The sequence below is a fragment of the Rhizopus microsporus genome, assembly GCF_002708625.1.
Source record: "Rhizopus microsporus ATCC 52813 unplaced genomic scaffold scaffold_1, whole genome shotgun sequence".
Lineage (NCBI taxonomy): Eukaryota > Fungi > Mucoromycota > Mucoromycetes > Mucorales > Rhizopodaceae > Rhizopus > Rhizopus microsporus.
In genome coordinates, this window is record NW_019671916.1 from 835,271 (window position 1) to 853,087 (window position 17,817).

A 17,817-nucleotide genomic window follows, 5' to 3' on the forward strand; every position below is an offset into this window, starting at 1 on the left:
AAATACCAAAAAAGGGTTACCCCTCCTTTTTTTTTGCATTTATCTTTTTCTTTTGGATTACACACAATTTTGGAGGAATTATCTGATATAAAGAATTTACCTCAGTCTTCACCTATTATTGAGAGTGAAAGAAGCCTCTGTATGGATAAATTTGTTGATCCACCAAGAACTTTATATGATGAAATAGGTGAACAGGAACATGATGCTTTTGTTACTATCAAGGTCAGTAGAGAGAAATATAAAGACTGTAACATAAAAGGCTTATGGATTGACTCTAGTCAGCTGAAGAGAATGTAATATAGACTGATTGGAAAAAGATTGTATAATAATGTTTGAATACAGATAGAACGAGATTGGCAAAGGATGGTAGATCAACTTCAACACGAAAATGCAAGTTTGATACATTCGCTTCATGAGGCTATGGAGGATATTATCAAATTTAAACGCGAAAAGGACGATTTGATAAGAATGATGAAGGAACAAAAAGAGATGCATGATACAGCCCAAAGACATTTGATCGAAAGAATAAATCAGCTCGAGGTAAGTTGAAGAAAAGATTGGGAAAATGTTACTAAATCAACAATACGCGTGTAAAAAAGAAGCCCAAGGAGGTAAAAGAAATAAAACGTGTAATATGCATCTTTTTAAAAAATTGAATAGATTAATGATCGAGAATTGGATCTAAGTAATAATAATAATAATAATAATAATAATAATAACAAAACAAGATTAAAAGTTGACATATTATTATAGTATTTCAAAAGAATTACTTGATGATGGAAAATAGACAATTAAAAGAAAGGTAAAATATAAAAAATAAATCGTGCTCATATTGAATTTTTGTAGTGAGTCAAGATTACTGGATTATCTTGACGTCCAACGGCCTCTTTTGACACAAGTAAGCAAGTGGAGATCAATTGTGTATGCCATCATGGCAGTAAATCGATTTACAAAAAGTAATAAAAAATGACTAGTTTTTCTTTAAAGTGAATAAATTGTCTTTATTCAGTAAAAAATGAAGAAACATGATTATTTGAAGAAGATGGCACGTTTTTCTTTTTTAATGCGGTCTCTGTTGTTGCTGTTGCTGTTGTTGTCGCATCCACAGCATCTTCTATCATATCACATGAATCTGTAGATCCAATCGAACTTGATCTTCTCCTTAAATGAGATAGTCCAGGAAGTGAGGAAGGGTAGATAAAGTCATGTGCTATATAACAACCATAAATAAACAAACATTGAAATTAGTCTTGATATATTACCACTGCTACTAGAGCTACTGCTGGCCATATTACTATTGTTGTTATTACTATTACTAGTAACATTATTGCCATTGTTGTTGTTACTGGTACTATGACTAGTAATAGTAGTAGTAGCACTAGTATTACTACTAGTACTATTATTGTTGTTAATGTTGCCACTGGTTATGCCTGAGCTATCATTGCTACTACTATGACTACCACTACTGTTACTGCTACTACCACCACCACTACCACCACCACTACTGCTACTGTTATTATTGCCAACATTAGTATTGTTTGTGTTTGTGCTATTGGATGAAGTAATGGAAGGAGGAGGGGATGAGGTGACGGATCGTAAATGAAGGTGAGGATTATTGGTGCTACTGCTACCAACGTTTGCTTCTTGTAACCCTTCCACGTGATCCAGGTCAGGAGTTGATAATCTGAGTCGTTTGATATCGTTCACATCATTGCTCGATGTTCGCCTATGATGCCTTCTGTTTCCATCATCTATCTCTGTTTCTCCTTCACCTGGCTTTTCTTCTTCTTCTTCAGTCTGTTTCTTTCTATGATAAAGCTTGGCTCCTAATGTCTCTCTTTCCCTTCGAGCTGCCTCTTGAAGCATGACACATTTTACTTTATAGTCAATATTGGCCGGGCTTTGCAAGTACATGAAGAATTCAGATAGTTTAGAAAAATCCCAATCCTTGGTGAATGCTCTTAGGAAGCGTTCTCGTTGAAGATGAGTGGCTGATGCATAAGGTGCAGATGATAAAACCATGGTGATAAGTGTTGTCGTATACTGAGTAGCCCAACTATTTGTCAAGTGACGTAAAAGATGAGCTCGCCGTAGGTCACCTAAAAAGATGTATAAAATAATAATAATACAAAAAAATAATAATAGTAAATAAAAATGTTTACATGTATAAATTATAGATACACATTACCTACTTCATCGCACCAATCCACTGTGACATATCTGACGAGAGTACTGATGCTTTCTAATCTCCAATCGCTAATAAGCCATTTTAATGCATTGATAATGCGAACGAGGGGATACTCGTTGGCAATACGATGCAGATACATTGCTGTAACGAGAACATTCTCTTCTGACTTGAGCCAAGAATAGAAGGATGCGTCATAAAGTTGATCCATACATTTGATATTACGATAAACATCCTTCCAGTTATCGTCTGTATCTTTTAATACACATGGTTTATGATAATAATTTACGGGTGTTGTGGCTACTAGTATAAATGATTGATATTGTGTTTGTTGTTGTCAATATATACACATTTTGCTTACATGAATGTTTTGATTTTGAACCTGCCCATTCGGCAACAGTTAATCCATGAAGTGAAGTGCGAGATGGTAAATGAAAGTCTAATTCATTGGTTGAATCGGAAGAAGAAGTGGGTATATAATGTAAAAAGGAAGTAGTGGATAATAGAGGTATATCTGTATTATTGTTGTTATTTGGCATCAGTCTCTCTGTTTCTTTCTTTCTTTCTTTCTTTTTACATAAAAAATTTAAAAAAAAAAAGAAGAAATAAATTCAAGCTTATTTTTTTTTCTATTGTTTTCTCTCTCTCTTTTTTCTCTGTTTAATTATTATTATTATTATTATTACCATCAATGGTGAAAAAGGAGGTTTAAATGTGTTACATAGATATACATACGATTATCCCTAGGGAAGAATATGTATCAATATGTATATAAATATAAATATATACATTCATATATTTCTTTGTCTTTTTATTATAACTTATATAAATGAAAACATGTATTCAAGATAAGGCCTGGTTAAAGACAAGGAAAGTAAATAAATCTCTGTAAATGAAGCCCCCCAATATCGCCTTTTTTTATTTTTGCCTACTCTATAAAAATCTATTATATATATTTGTGTATATATAACATGATTTATAACATAATCTGAAAGGCAAAAGAACAATAATAAGGAGAGAAAGAGGAGGAGGATGATATATATGATGATTTTCTTCGCAGCAAAGAAAAAAAAAAAACTATTCGGTCATTGAATTCAAACTCGTATTTTTTGCTTGTTCTCTTTGCTATTTATTTTTCTTTTCTTTTTTTTAATAATAAACAATGGATTCAACAAGTGATCTTCGTCGTGGAGCATATAAAGAACGTAGTCGTTTTAAGCCTGAAGAAGTGAGACGTAGGCGTGAAAATGCTCAGGTAGAGATTAGAAAGCAAAAGAAGGAAGAAAATTTAGCCAAAAGAAGAAATTTCAACATGCAAGAATTGAGTGCTGATTCTGACGACGAATTGGACTCGAGTGTTCATGATGCTCAAGTAAGGGATCTTGTATAATCTTGTTCATTATTTATCTTTCTTTTTTTTTTTAAAAAAAAAAAAGGCTATCGCTCAAATCCCTTTCATGGCTCAAAGCATTTATACAGAAGACGGTGGATTACAGCTTCAAGCAACAACACAGTTTAGAAAACTCTTGTCAAAAGAAAAAAATCCTCCTATCAGAGAAGTTATTGCTGCTGGTGTTGTTCCTCGTTTTGTTGAGTTCCTTCGTTCTCCTGACAGTCAACTTCAAGTAAGTCTTGTTTTTTTGACGCGTTTATATACATGTCTAACTTGTTTATAGTTTGAAGCCGCTTGGGCCTTGACCAATATCGCTTCTGGATCAGCTGAACAAACCGAAGTTGTAGTGAAATCAGGTGCTGTGCCTTTATTCATTGAATTGCTGAGTAGTCCAGTCACTGATGTGAAGGAGCAGGTAATTTTAAAGGAAAAAAGAGAAAAAAGAAAGATAGCTGATGATGTTTTCCTATAGGCTGTGTGGGCACTTGGTAATATTGCAGGTGATAGCCCACGTTGTCGTGATTTTGTATTGCAAAATGGAGCACTACCACCTTTATTGGCCATTTTTGAAGAAAGTTCCAAGTTATCCATGATCCGTAACTCCACTTGGACTCTTTCTAACTTTTGTCGAGGCAAGAACCCACAACCAGATTGGACACTGGTAAGCCACAAATCCATTTTATATACCTATGCTCATTTCGTCTTTAGATTGCGCCCGCTTTGCCTGTCTTGGCTCGATTGCTCAACTCAACAGATGAAGAAATACTGATCGATACTTGTTGGGCCATCTCTTATTTGTCAGATGGATCGAATGAACGCATTCAGGCCGTGATTGATTCAGGTGTAACCAACCGACTGGTCGAACTCTTGGGTCATCCCTCTACCTCTGTTCAAACACCCGCTCTTCGTTCTGTTGGCAACATCGTCACAGGTGATGACACTCAGACTCAACTTGTCGTCAACTGTGGTGCCCTGGGTGCTTTACTTCAATTGTTGGCTAGTCCTAAAGATGCAATTCGTAAGGAAGCTTGCTGGACGATCAGTAATATTACTGCTGGTAATACAGCTCAGATTCAAGCAATCATTGATAATGGTCTGATCGAACCTTTGGTCTATATCTTGGCCAACGGAGATCCCAAGACGAAAAAGGAAGCTTGTTGGGCTATTTGCAATGCCACATCAGGAGGATTAAGCAAACCTGAACAAATCAAATACTTGGTGAATGCGGGATGTATTAAACCCCTGTGTGATATCTTGACGTCCATGGACAATAAGATCATTTTGGTAGCATTGGATGGTTTAGACAATATCTTACGAGTGGGAGAAATGGAAAAGTCAAATACGCCAGATGGATTTAATCCATATGCATTGTTGATTGAAGAATGCGGTGGACTTGAATATATTCATGCATTACAAAACCATGACAACGTAGAAATCTATAAGAAATCATATCAATTAATTGAGAAATACTTTACAGATGGTGACGAAGAAGGAGCTGATGCAATGATGGCGCCTGATACTCAAAATGGTCAGTTTATGTTCCACAACGAAACCAATGCGGGTGGATTCAATTTTTAATTATTTTTTTTTTTTCGATGTGCCTCTTTTTTTTTTTTTTTCGTTTCCCTTTTCTCTCTCTCTCTCTTCCTCTCTTTCCCCTCCTTTTTTTTCTTTTTATAAATATATACACAATAAATATTCTCTTTTTTTTCTTTTAAAATGTCCTTATTACTAACAAAAACTTGTGAATATGCTCTACTGGTAACAATACAACAAGGTAATAACAATAATTAATAAATCATGTACATCAGGAACCCTAATTTTGAAACAAAAAGGTCGTCACTTTAATTCAAATGACCAGTCGATTCAAGTGGAAACAGAACTTGATTTGAAATTACCTTCTTCCATTAACGACTTGATACCACAGAATACAAAGATATCTACACCTTCAGCCAATATTGAAACAGACGGCACATGTACATTCAACGTCTCACTTGTCTATTTTATATCAACCAAACAACTCATTCGTTTACGTAAAGATAAAGCAACTACCAGAATATATATAAAGAATGACCACAGTCTGCTGAATTCATTCAGTTTGCCTATTTCAGAAGCAAGAGAAGTCGTACCTCAATCAGCACACAAGTTGGAGCATATTTACAAGTTTGTGGCCGATAAAGGAGTTTGGTGTTCAATGCCAGAGAGTCAACAAGAACTCAAGATTGGATTGTTCTATGTGGCAATGCCAGATACGACCAAAGACATACCGACAGTAACAACTCCCTGCATCGAACTACGATCGCCACCTCCTACACCCAATCTGACTAGTGCAACTGTGATATCGACTTATTCTAATAATAGCAGCAGCAGTAACAATAGCACACTGACCACATCCACAGCGAATAACAGCAATAATAATAACAGTAGACGAAAGAAAGTGTCTTCTGTTATCCTAGGATCTTCATCAGTCAAACCCAAAAAAAGGCCAGAAGACACGAAACGGGCGAAACCGAAACCGACATTGAGGCGAACGAAATCATCTTTATTAGACTTGAACATTGAAGAACTATCAGACATGTTACGAAATGTACATATATTCACAGACGACACAAAGACGCCTTCTTCTATGATAGAACCAGCTCAGCTCCAGGCCTACCATCAGATCGGCAAGGGCACGTTAAAATACACTTTGGTCTTTAAGGTACTTCATGTGGACAACATCAGTCATACCATCCTACGAACCAACACGTCCAAAAGACTGAAAAAGCCTTATATCAGCTGGACATTTCTATCGACATGCAATATATCACCTGCTGCCTCTTATGTGCAAGAATATAATCCGGTCAAGTCATGTTTTCAACTCTGCGGACACCTCGTCGATATTCAGCACTGGCTTGATCGATTAGGTCCTATCAAACTTTCGCTCCTCGTCATGGATAAGCACACCAAACAGACGGCCGGCACGTCCTCGATCTCACTCAAGGATCTCGCATTTAAGGAGCGACCGTTTGACGATCGAACATGCTCTATCTATAATGCTCAAGACGAATCTGTGGCTGAGGTGACTGTACGGGTGGGGTTGATCAGTGGATGGCACCAGGACGATAGTAGCTTATTTGAAGACGGTAAACGAGATCCATGGGATATGATCATGATGAGCTCACAACAAAAGAAAATGCGTTATTCCACCCCATCGTCCATACCGACACTGACAACAACCTCTATATCAACAAAGAGTACACAACCGACCATTCATTATGTCACACCTTATATACGTTCATCCTCCTCTTCGATCATGTCATATTTTAATACAAATAATGCCATTAATAACAATAAAAGGAGAAACAAATGACCCTAAGAAGGATGGGATAAAATGCTTTCTGCTCGATTCACAATGTCTTGTAATACTGAGGTTAGACTAGATAACGTCTTATGCTGTTCATGCGGCACGCGTCTTCGGATGCGCTCTAGTCGTGTCATCGCATTGTCAAATTCGGCAAGATCCTCATAGGCATTCCTCGTGTGGGTCGTTCTATAATCAAAGATGGGATCAAATCGTTTTTGGTTGATCCTCGTGCCTGAAGATAAGGAGGGTAGAGTTCGATTAAACGGAGGTGGTGTTCGTGGCGGTGGAGGTAGACGTACATGCTGAGATGGTATAGAGGATGATGATGGAGGAGGTGGTGGCGGTAATGGCGTACGTTTAGGCTTGATATAGTCCTCAATGGCAGGTACGTTAGAAGATGCTGACGATGCTGTTGATGATGATATAGAACGCTTCATACTGGACTTGATTACCTTTTTCTTTTTTAATTTCTGTTCTTCTTCTTCTTCCTCTTCACTTGACTCCGTTTCTTCCTCTTCTTCTTCGTCTTGATCTGATACAATGATCCGTTTCCTTCGTTTGATCACACTTCTTTTCATACTCACTGGTCGATGCACATGATGGAGTTTATAATATAGCCCACATGCATTACAAATTGTATTGCCCGATTCATCTCTGCGCCAAAGAGGTGTTGTTGTCGTTCGGCAATTAGCACATATGAGAGCATGACGAGCAACCTGATGTTGATTAAAGGCAGGGCAGCCCTCACAGGAAGCTGATCCACCCGTGCCATTGCATTGACCATTACCTGGACAAGTTCCTGGTAACGGTGTTGCTGTTATTGTTGTTGTTGAAATAGTTTGTTTTCTAGATTGACGCTTCATCGTCACTGGTCGAAGGGTATGTCTGGCCTTGAGATAGAGACCACAGGCATTACAAATAGTTTCGCCATTAGGAGCTCTTCTCCACAATGGGGTTGTTGTCGTACCACAATTGGAACAAACGGTGGCAGATACCTGACTCTTTTTACTCTTTGATTCACTGGCCATTAATATTAAAAAGAGAGAGAGAAAAGAAGGCAAAAAAATTGTGATGATTTTTGATTGTATAATTTGTATTATAAATGATATCAATTTTTCTAAAGTGTGTGACAACGATTTTTTTCAACTAATGCATTTAAATTACATATTGCAAGTATGACAAGATAGACATACAACAAAGCAATAGAGAAAGAAGAGATATTTAATAATACTTTAGTTGGTCATCCATTTTTTTCTTTATTATTTAAAAAAGACAACATTTGATGTATATAAAAAGAGGGAGAGTTGTGGTCAACATTTGAAGCTGGATAAAGTGCCCTCCCCGACTCCTAAATTTGGTTTATGACGTTGAAGGCAGATACACTTGGAGTGACATGATTTGTGGGATTTGAATTCATTTATATTTTACTGCTTTGGCTTTGTTTCTTTTTTTTTTTCTTATGTCTTTTCTCAAAAAGCTATTCTTTCTGCTGCTTGCTGCCAATGCAGTTATTATTGGCTATGACCAATATAACGGAGGACACGCGACACAGAACATTATTCAAAAATTGAATCAAGACAACTTTTATTATGTCTTGGACCAACTTAAATCACCCGAAAAGATCACTCCATACGTCAACAACGCGCTTACTCATCTTAAGGATATTAGCTCACCCCAAAAGATCACTTCACACATCAACAATGCATTTGCTCAACTCAAGGATATTAACTCATTCGAAGACGTCATTCAACTTGTTCGTGGTACTGCGCCTTCCAAGGCTGCTCTGACCTATGATGGTAACGTACTCGTGTTGACAGACGATAACTTCAAATTGGCCATTGACGGTTCTCGTCCTGCCTTGGTTGAATTCTATGCTCCCTGGTGCGGTCACTGTAAGAACTTGGCTCCTGTCTATGCTCAATTAGGTGATGCCTTTGCTCATCAAAAGGATAAGGTCATCATTGCCAAATTCGATGCTGACCAACACCGCAACACGGGTGCTCTCTATGAGGTCAAGGGTTTCCCTACTCTCAAATGGTTTCCTCAAGGCGTGAACTCTCCTGAGGGTGTAGAAGATTACCGTGGTGGCCGTGACTTGAACTCGCTTGCTTCCTTTGTTCGCGAAAAATCAGGCATTATTCCTCGTATTAAGGCAAAGAAGTCAGACGTGGTCGAGCTCAACTCCAAGAATTTCCATGAGGTTGCCTTGAATCCCAAGCAAAATGTGTTGGTTGAATTCTATGCTTCTTGGTGTGGACACTGCAAGAACTTGGGTAAGTTTTTTTTTATATACACACACAGGATGTGTCAAGATATATATATCTATGTATATTAATAATCATATAGCACCTATCTGGGAAAAGATCGGTACTGCCTATTCTAATGTTGAAAACGTACGTCTCGTTGTATCTTTATATATCATAATCTAACTTTATGTGTAGTGTGTTGTAGCCAAGATTGATGCTGATAAGGAACGTGATATCGGCACTGAGTTTGACATTTCTGGCTTCCCTACCATCAAGTTATTCCCTGCAGGTGAAAGTGAGCCTATTCCTTATGAAGGCGCTCGTACCGAAGCTGCTTTTATTGAATTCTTAAACAAGCACTGCAAGGCTCACCGCGCCGTTGGTGGTGGATTACAGCCCACTGCGGGTCGTATTCGTGACTTGGATGAAAAGGCTATCGAGTTTATCAAGAACCCCGCTGCTCGTGAAAAGATTCATAAAGAGATCGCAGATAAGGTCAAGGAGCATGCATCACGGTAAGTCTACGGCTATAAATATATACAAATATTTTTTTTATTAATATGATTTCTATAGTCATGCCAGATACTATGCTAAAGTAATGGAAAAAATCCTTGCTCATGGTGAAGACTTTTTACACAAAGAAAGAACGCGTTTAGCTAATATTGCTAAATCTGAAGACGTGACCAACGCCAAGTTGGATGATTTTAATATTCGTAAGAATATTTTGGCTTCTTTTGATAAGGATGCCACTCCTGTTGAACACGAATAAACAATAAAGTGCCACATAAATTAACTCATTATAAATGATTATACCGGTTGTCCGTTTTGTTTATTATTGATGTATACTTTATCCATAGTTCAAACGGAAGATGTCGTTGAGCACATAGTAAGCGTTGTTCTCAGAAATCAACTGGAAAGTTTGGAAGAACATTAAGGGATTGGGGCTATCATCAACCTAGATAGTACGTATACATCAGCATTCTTTTCCCTTTTTTTCTCTCCCTCTCTCTATATATATACTTACGACCAACATGCCACTGACGGTAACGATTAAAGAGTTATTGGGGCCAGAGGGTTGAACGTCGATAGTGGTAACCTTGTGTTGAACACGTTGGAAAGGAAGAGTCTATATCAAGACAAAAGATCAGTTAAAAAAAAGGGAAGAAAGAAAAATACTATTATATCAACTTACAGTCAACTTTTCGGTAATAGCAGCAGCACCTTGAACTGGGGTACCTTCAAAGGTAAGCATAGAATTGTCTCTCTTTTATAAAAAAAGATGTGTGTCAATATGATATATACGCGTATACGTATTTTATTTTTTTAAACTTACATAAAGACCTTGCAAGTTACTTCTGTTACTATCAAAAGTGTCGTAATAGAAATTAACAAACTGCGTAGCAAGTGTGTTAATGTCTGCCATCTTTAAAGAATCAAAGAAAGGAGTAGAGAAAAAAAAAGTTTTCAATACGTAAACTGAACCTGAAAAAGAAAAAAAAAATTGCTTGGGATGTAGCCTATGACGCAAACGGATGCATTTGATTGGTTACAGGAAAGAATATACAAATATATATTCATATACACACACACACAAATAGAAAGAAAAAAGAGAGGAAGAAAGAGAAGATTCTTTAGTCATGTGACTAATTTTGCTTATTGAACCTATTAAACAGCTTTTTAGTAAGGGGAGCCATTGTAACTCTGATCGTCTGAATGAAAAAGATTTGATATTTTACAAGTATGTTTTTGTGTTTAATTTCATTACATGAATGATACCCCTTTTTCCGTGTTCTCATGGAGAATATCAGCTCTTTTTAATTATAAATCATGAAACTGGTCAACAAGAGATCCGGTGAAATTATTTACTCCAACTATCCAATTAATTTACTTTGCTGACCTTTTTTATTTCCTTTTGAGTAAAATGTCCTTGTGACGATCGGAAAAAGTGTTGCCCTGCTAAAGTATGTCCATGTAGGTATGAGATCAGCAAGAGCAGTAAAGATATGTAGGCGGAGTAAATAGTGACGAATGATGAACAGAAGCAATTAAAAAAAAAGGAGACCAATAAATAAATAAACAAAATAAAGACTGATTACACACTTTTTAATCTCCATCAACTGGTTCCTGGAGTGGAGTTGAACTGGCAATGAAAAATAGTAATAAAGAACCGTTTTATTCATAAATAAATATTCTAATAAAGAGAAAAAGAGAGATAAAGGGAATGTCTATTTTATGTACAGAATGAAAAAAAAAGTGAGGATGCTATATTTATGAAATTATGACATTGTAGGGCTATGGTGCATCATGACTAATAAGTGCGCAGCATCCTCGTCATCAGAAGAAAGTGTTGCCGATAATTTTCTTTTCTCATATGGCCGCAGTCTTGTATCTGATATGGGCACATGGCTAGGTGATCGAGGCGCGTGGTGTTTGATGGTACGATCATGACTGTAAAGTGGTGGTGAAGTAGGATAGAATCGATGGTGTGATAACAGACGCTTTCGTTTCTTATCGTGAATATTTAATTTTGTTAAGGGATTGGAAGGTCTTGTTGGTACGCGTTCGAATAGACTAGATTCTAGTGTATGTAAATCCACATTTTCATAACCATGTTCACGTTTGAAATTTGCCAGTGTCAAACGTGCTTTTAACCTATGAGCTAACTAAAGACACTTTAGTTGTCAAGTATACATTGTTTATATAATAATGACTTACACTCGACATATCGTATTGCTGAACAGACATCTTAAAAATTATATAAAAAAAAAAAAAACGAAAAAGAAAGAGTGGTGTTTAAATAAATATAAAAAAAAGAAACAAATAAGGATTGACGTTCACTCTATTTTTGGGCTTGTCGGCATTAACCACGCCACTCTCCCATGTCCGTGTTTTCCATAGGAACCAATCAAAGTCATCAACTTCATCCCTATTCTAGTCAGCTCCCTTCTCCCTCTTTTGTTTCTCTAATATGCATTATTACACACTTTCTCTTTATTGATTGGTCAAACAAAAAGACACAGCTGGAACAGAAAATTTATTTCTTAATAAAAATGAGTCAAGTGAATAGAACACAGTCCATAAGTAAACAAGCTGATTAGATCAAAAAAATACAAAAATAGCTCTCTACATATTATCGACCTACACTTTTCACCAGAAACAGCCCGAGGTTCATTCAGCATCAGAAAAAACTCAAGATGCATGTTGTTGGTGTAATTGTTCATCATTGTTCTATACATTTATAGTCTGACCGCATTTTTACTTGAGTTTTGGTATAAAAGAGTGTTGTAAATAGTGTAACATACGCGTATATGGTCCGTGCTGTTAATAGATAAAGAAAGGAGATGAATTTATAAAAGGAGAAAGTCAAAGAGAGGAGAGAGAGACACTTGAATAAATTCCCGGTGAGATATTCACTTTTTCTTTTTCTTTTTTTCTTTTTAATCAAGATGAAAGATCAATCGAATGAATTAAAACAGAATTTGACATTAGATATAATCAATGATGACTCTTATTGTATTTTTAAATCCTTAAATTATCCTCACATCAAACCACTCTTTCATGACGAATTAATCAAAAATACAACAACTACTACTAATAGCACCTCACCGCCCACACATTTGACTACGGCCGCTGCCTTTTTATCTAACCTCATAGTGTCATCGAGTGGCGAGAAGAACAATAGGATTCATGATTACACTCTTGGCCCCGTTATAGGTTACGGAGGATTTTCTGTAGTACACAAGGCCTGTCATTACCTCATGCCACATCAGATTAAAGCAGTTAAAGTGGTCACAAAGACGTGTATGTCAGAAACAGATATTATCAGATTCAACCGCGAACTCACCATTTGGAAATCTCTTTGTCATCCGCGTGTGGTCAATCTGTTGAAAGTCATCAAGAAGAAACAAAGCTATTGTCTCATATGCGATTACTGTCCAGGTGGTACACTGCTTCAATTCCTAAACAAGCATAAGCTTCTCGAACAAGACGCCAAAAGAATATTTAAAGAGCTCTGTCAAGCTGTTCACTACTTGCATATTGACCGAAAAGTATGCCATAAGGACCTGAAGCTGGAAAATGTACTGATCGACGAAAACGGGCACATCAAACTATGCGACTTTGGTCTCGCTCTTTATCTCTCTCATAAACCTTGTTCAAAAAGATTCAAACAGCAAGAAACCGCAGGCGGTTCTCTGGCTTACATTGCACCAGAGCAACTCACCGCCTCTGTTTCACTTGCCTGTCCAAAGACAGATATCTGGTCACTCGGAGTCATCCTGTACGCTCTAGTCGTCGGTCAATTGCCCTTCATGGACACTTTTGATCTCAGACTTGTTCAAAAGATCCAGCAAGGTGCATTTGAAATGCCAGACGATCTATCAGAGCCACTGCAGCGCTTGATCCGAGCTTGCTTGAATAAGGATCCAGACGAGAGGCCAAGCATAGACCAGATCCTCAAATCGTCTTGGCTAATGTAATACACAATAAAGGACCCCATTGGCTTTTGTCAATTTTCCGAAACGTTTTTGCTGATTTTGATTGGACGAGTCTTTCTCATCACGCTCACTCACTCACCCACTCGCCCTCTCAACCCTCGCGCAACCCGGGGTGTGCGGGCTACGACTTTGCATATTCTCATTCTCCCTCTCTCCTCTCTCTCTCTCCTTTCCACAACATAGTTAGACATGGGATCCGATCGGTAAGTTCACAAACGCATCCATCCTTCCCATCCATCCATCTATCAGTTTCATCAAATGATATACAACTAAAAAATATCAACCTTTTGAATCAACATACAACCACAAAAGAAAACAATCTGAAATGTGTGAGCTATAGATCATGGAATCGGACGGATGGATCATGATGCCTTTTTTTTCTTTTGGGAAAACTAAACTTATAATAGTCTTTACTGCAAGGGCCGTGTTTTGGGTTACGAACGTGCCAAGCGCAACCAAAACCCCAACGTTTCTTTGATTCAAGTTGAAGGTGTTCAAACAACCAAGGATGCTCAATTCTACCTCGGTAAGCGTATTGCCTACGTCTACCGTGCTCAACGTGAAGTCAATGGCTCCAAGATCCGTGTCATCTGGGGTCGCATCGCTCGTACTCACGGTACCAATGGTGTCGTCAAGGCTCGTTTCCGCAAGAACTTGCCTCCCAAGGTCTTTGGTGCCTCCGTTCGTGTCGTAAGTGTATTGTTATTATGTTTCTTTCTTGTTTATTCATATATATTTTTTATAGATGCTTTATCCTTCCAACATCTAATTGTGGAGTTTATATGTTATGAGGACGATCCATATATTGTATATGTATTCCTGAAATAAATCATCTTTTTTAAAAGAATCTATTTTTTTTTTTTGTTTGTTTGTAAAGACACACTGTGAAAAGGAGAAAGGGGACACTGAAAAAAAAAAAGAGTAAAAGGGATATGAACAAGTGTGAGAAAAAAATAGGCCAGTAGGATTTAGTCGGTCTCCAGGACTTAATCAATCCGATGTCATTGTTCTGTCCCTGCTGCATGATGAAGTAAATTTAGCATTTTTATATTTTAAAAAATAGCCAATTATGCATATCAAGGATAAAATAAGGTAAATGCTCCTATCATAGGAACTTTTGTCATAAAAGGAGAGAGAGGAAGCATAACGTTATTCTGCATCCAAGCAACAACAAAAAAAAATGGGCAAGGAGGCATTCGGTATTCAGCATTTAAGAAAAAAATTGGCAGTCGTGGGAAACTTGTTGGTTTTATCTCTGTCCATGTTTTACATATAAATATGTTTGCCTAAATTCTGTTCTTTCTTACTTTTTTACAACATACTTGCATTATATCATGGCTCCTTCAGTTAACAACACCAATACTACTCAAACTGTTAACCCCTATTCTGGTTTTGACCATCTTCGATTCACAGTAACCAACGCTAAACAGGCCGCTTCTTATTACTGCACTCGTCTTGGTTTCAAGCATATCGCATACCGTGGTCTCGAAACCGGTTCAAGAGACGTTGCCTCTCATGTTGTCAAGCAAGGTGATGCCGTCTTTGTCTTTGAGAGCCCTATTCAACCCGAGACTATGAAGGATATGGCCATGGAAATTGCTCGTCGTGGTGATGCTGTCAAGGATATTGCTTTTACTGTCAAGGACTGTAAGGCTGTCTACGAAAAGGCTATTGCCCGTGGTGCCAAGTGCATCAAGCCTCCTCAAGAATACTCTGACGAACATGGTACTGTCATCATGGCTACTTTGGCTACTGTAAGTAATTCTTTTTTTTTTTGAGGAACAATTATTAATCCTTTTCATGGGTAGTATGGTGATGTCCATCACACTCTTATTGAACGTCACAATTATAAGGGTATCTTCTTACCTGGTTACAAGGATATCTTTGAAGCTTTGAAGTATAAGGATCCTCTCGAAGAAACTTTGTAAGTTTTAATAATAATTATTTTGTCTTAATTTAGACTAACCTCTTCTCTCCTTTATAGACCCCCAGTTCCTCTCAAGTTTATTGACCACGTCGTAGGTAACCAACCTGATGGTCAAATGAACCCTATTGCCGATTTCTACGAAAAGGCCTTCGATTTCCATCGCTTCTGGTCTGTTGATGACAAGCAAGTTTTTACTGAATACAGTGCTCTTCGTTCTGTCGTCATGGCTGATCCCGAAGAGCGTATCAAGGTGCCAATCAACGAACCTGCTGTCGGTCGCAAGAAGTCTCAAATCCAGGAATTCGTCGACTTTTACGGAGGCGCTGGTGTCCAACATATTGCGATCAATACAAACGATATCATTACGGCTGTAAGCAACATGAAGTCAAGAGGTTGTGATTTCTTGACTATTCCCAGCAACTATTATGACACCTTGCGTGCTAATCTCACAGTACACAACAAGACATCCAAGAACCCCGTTACAGAAGACTTGGATATTCTTCAGAAACTCAACATCCTTGTTGATTATGATGAAAATGGCTACCTCTTACAAATTTTCACCAAGCCTCTCGAAGATCGTCCCACTTTGTTTGTTGAAATCATTCAACGTAACAACCACAACGGATTCGGTGCTGGTAACTTTAAGAGCTTGTTTGAGAGTTTGGAAATTGAGCAACAATTGCGTGGTAATTTGACCGATATGGAACCTGTCAAGGAAACCGCCTAATCTTTTTTCATTGTATCATTCTTTTTTGTCAATATTCTCCATGTATACATACTTATAATAAAAGAAACCCCTATTTTACATATAGAAATACATGTATTATGTAGTATAATGAACTTTATTTTGTAATGCTCTGGTATCAACATATTCAAGATCCACAATTCTATGAAAAAAAAGAGTGAGTATGTAGTAAGCTTTTATATATCATCAATAATACCCTGTTAGTAACACCTTGAACTTGTTTAAATGCTCTGCCATCTGATTGACTTGTTCTTGTGGTACAGGTAATGTCGTTATTTCTACAATCCACATATCCTCTTGACCAAAGGGTACTGCTGATGTCACATCCAATTTGGTTTTTAACTAGAGTCCAAGTGAGTTTATATTACATGACCTTATTTTTCTTGCTTACTTTGTATAGTCTTGTCAAGGTTATCTTTAATACATTATCATACGCAACCAAGTATCCTTTTCTGACGATTTCAAACGAATAACTTTATAATTGTTATTATCATACTATTCACACATGCATTTTGTCACTATTTACCTGTAACCAAGAGCCTTCATAAACCTAAACATATCACCAGAGAGTTGAACACGTGCGATTGGTCTTACTGTGACTGTTCGAGCACGCTGTGGTTCTGGATTACCTTGCATGCAAAGATGCCATTGTCTAAAACGAAAACTCACATCTTTTTCTGTTGAAATTCTCGATTGAACTCGCAGTACAACGTCGTCATTACGTGCTGGTCCTACTGGTGTCTGCACTAAAAGGAGGCAAGGTTAATTCAGAGTTTGGTTTATTGATTTATTAATTACCAGAAGGTGTAAATATGATCTCATGTTCAAATAAATCAACTATTGAACTATTTCCACATATTCCTTCCAGTCGTTCAATGAGCTTATCTTTTTGTTGGTGTCCAATGATAAGTCCTTGTAAGCTGCATTCATAATTAGACATGTGGGAAATAAAGGAAGAAAAGAAAAGAGAGAAAAGTCACGCCAATAGTGCAAACATAAACTCACTCCTTTTCTTGTTAAATATAATCTATGTCCTTGATTTTCTAAAAAGAGACATGTATAATCTATAAGAAAACACGCATATATGTCCATTGTAGGATTCATTCATACCAATAAAAGGACTTTATACATGAAAAATATACAAACGATGCGCTTTGAAATATATTATTGTTATTGTTTCAATAATATTAAAAGCAATGGAGCAAAATATATTCGAAGGGTGTATGCTGCCTTCTTTTTTTTTTTTTCTCCAGACTTGGCTTGTATTGACGCTGATGTTACTATTGAAGAGAAGAACCCTTTCAACTGTGACGATTATTCAAAGTTCTAAGCAAGTTTTTTTGATGAGGAGTTGATATATCCTTTACTAGTCGAAGATGCTACGTTTCAACGTTAACAAAAATGTTTAGTTACAGTTTTCGCACTTTTAAATTCAGACATAGTTAATACAACTTACACTGTAAGGACGTATGAGAGAGT

The 17,817-nt window shown here is 37.2% G+C and overlaps 12 protein-coding genes across 12 annotated transcripts; 7 read left to right on the forward strand and 5 right to left on the reverse strand.

The window, feature by feature from the left end:
• Positions 1-141: 141 nt before the first annotated feature.
• On the forward strand, positions 142-970 carry RHIMIDRAFT_232646 (uncharacterized protein; the record flags this gene model as incomplete). Its single annotated transcript, XM_023607783.1, has 7 exons — positions 142-222; positions 279-293; positions 343-540; positions 600-611; positions 661-685; positions 754-802; positions 847-970. 7 exons carry the CDS (start codon positions 142-144, stop codon positions 968-970), a joined length of 504 nt encoding a protein of 167 aa, XP_023470920.1.
• A 31-nt stretch (positions 971-1,001) lies between these two features.
• RHIMIDRAFT_232647 (uncharacterized protein) lies at positions 1,002-2,724 on the reverse strand (the record flags this gene model as incomplete). The annotated part of the gene is made up of 4 exons (XM_023607784.1): positions 1,002-1,210; positions 1,263-2,099; positions 2,189-2,488; positions 2,547-2,724. The coding sequence occupies 4 exons, from the start codon at positions 2,722-2,724 to the stop codon at positions 1,002-1,004; spliced, it is 1,524 nt and encodes a 507-aa protein (XP_023470921.1).
• A 621-nt stretch (positions 2,725-3,345) lies between these two features.
• Positions 3,346-5,197, forward strand: RHIMIDRAFT_210103 (ARM repeat-containing protein; the record flags this gene model as incomplete). Its single annotated transcript, XM_023607169.1, has 5 exons — positions 3,346-3,557; positions 3,622-3,810; positions 3,862-3,993; positions 4,051-4,239; positions 4,287-5,197. Coding segments are annotated over 5 exons (1,592 nt in total), but the record flags the coding sequence as incomplete, so codon positions are not given.
• A 782-nt stretch (positions 5,198-5,979) lies between these two features.
• RHIMIDRAFT_253399 (uncharacterized protein) lies at positions 5,980-6,930 on the forward strand (the record flags this gene model as incomplete). The annotated part of the gene is made up of 1 exon (XM_023611017.1): positions 5,980-6,930. A coding segment is annotated over one exon (951 nt), but the record flags the coding sequence as incomplete, so codon positions are not given.
• Positions 6,931-7,469: 539 nt separating this feature from the next.
• RHIMIDRAFT_190245 (GATA-domain-containing protein) lies at positions 7,470-7,628 on the reverse strand (the record flags this gene model as incomplete). Its single annotated transcript, XM_023605925.1, has 1 exon — positions 7,470-7,628. A coding segment is annotated over one exon (159 nt), but the record flags the coding sequence as incomplete, so codon positions are not given.
• A 755-nt stretch (positions 7,629-8,383) lies between these two features.
• RHIMIDRAFT_232651 (disulfide isomerase) lies at positions 8,384-9,939 on the forward strand (the record flags this gene model as incomplete). Its single annotated transcript, XM_023607785.1, has 4 exons — positions 8,384-9,197; positions 9,271-9,317; positions 9,366-9,685; positions 9,744-9,939. 4 exons carry the CDS (start codon positions 8,384-8,386, stop codon positions 9,937-9,939), a joined length of 1,377 nt encoding a protein of 458 aa, XP_023470925.1.
• Positions 9,940-10,017: 78 nt separating this feature from the next.
• RHIMIDRAFT_196314 (nuclear transport factor 2) lies at positions 10,018-10,593 on the reverse strand (the record flags this gene model as incomplete). Its single annotated transcript, XM_023606121.1, has 4 exons — positions 10,018-10,125; positions 10,195-10,296; positions 10,363-10,434; positions 10,504-10,593. The coding sequence occupies 4 exons, from the start codon at positions 10,591-10,593 to the stop codon at positions 10,018-10,020; spliced, it is 372 nt and encodes a 123-aa protein (XP_023470926.1).
• An 853-nt stretch (positions 10,594-11,446) lies between these two features.
• RHIMIDRAFT_243321 (uncharacterized protein) lies at positions 11,447-11,915 on the reverse strand (the record flags this gene model as incomplete). The annotated part of the gene is made up of 2 exons (XM_023609927.1): positions 11,447-11,833; positions 11,886-11,915. 2 exons carry the CDS (start codon positions 11,913-11,915, stop codon positions 11,447-11,449), a joined length of 417 nt encoding a protein of 138 aa, XP_023470927.1.
• Positions 11,916-12,586: 671 nt separating this feature from the next.
• RHIMIDRAFT_253402 (kinase-like protein) lies at positions 12,587-13,665 on the forward strand. Its single transcript, XM_023611018.1, has one exon. The coding sequence runs from the start codon at positions 12,617-12,619 to the stop codon at positions 13,646-13,648; it is 1,032 nt and encodes a 343-aa protein (XP_023470928.1). The 5' UTR covers positions 12,587-12,616; the 3' UTR covers positions 13,649-13,665.
• RHIMIDRAFT_253403 (60S ribosomal protein L33-A-like protein) lies at positions 13,656-14,568 on the forward strand. The gene is made up of 3 exons (XM_023611019.1): positions 13,656-13,869; positions 14,074-14,356; positions 14,412-14,568. Exons 1-3 carry the CDS (start codon positions 13,856-13,858, stop codon positions 14,433-14,435), a joined length of 321 nt encoding a protein of 106 aa, XP_023470929.1. The 5' UTR covers positions 13,656-13,855; the 3' UTR covers positions 14,436-14,568.
• A 432-nt stretch (positions 14,569-15,000) lies between these two features.
• RHIMIDRAFT_196215 (4-hydroxyphenylpyruvate dioxygenase) lies at positions 15,001-16,320 on the forward strand (the record flags this gene model as incomplete). Its single annotated transcript, XM_023606107.1, has 3 exons — positions 15,001-15,420; positions 15,475-15,590; positions 15,651-16,320. The coding sequence occupies 3 exons, from the start codon at positions 15,001-15,003 to the stop codon at positions 16,318-16,320; spliced, it is 1,206 nt and encodes a 401-aa protein (XP_023470930.1).
• Positions 16,321-16,416: 96 nt separating this feature from the next.
• Positions 16,417-17,278, reverse strand: RHIMIDRAFT_232656 (uncharacterized protein; the record flags this gene model as incomplete). Its single annotated transcript, XM_023607786.1, has 5 exons — positions 16,417-16,480; positions 16,535-16,680; positions 16,730-16,811; positions 16,865-17,084; positions 17,137-17,278. 5 exons carry the CDS (start codon positions 17,276-17,278, stop codon positions 16,417-16,419), a joined length of 654 nt encoding a protein of 217 aa, XP_023470931.1.
• Positions 17,279-17,817: the final 539 nt, after the last annotated feature.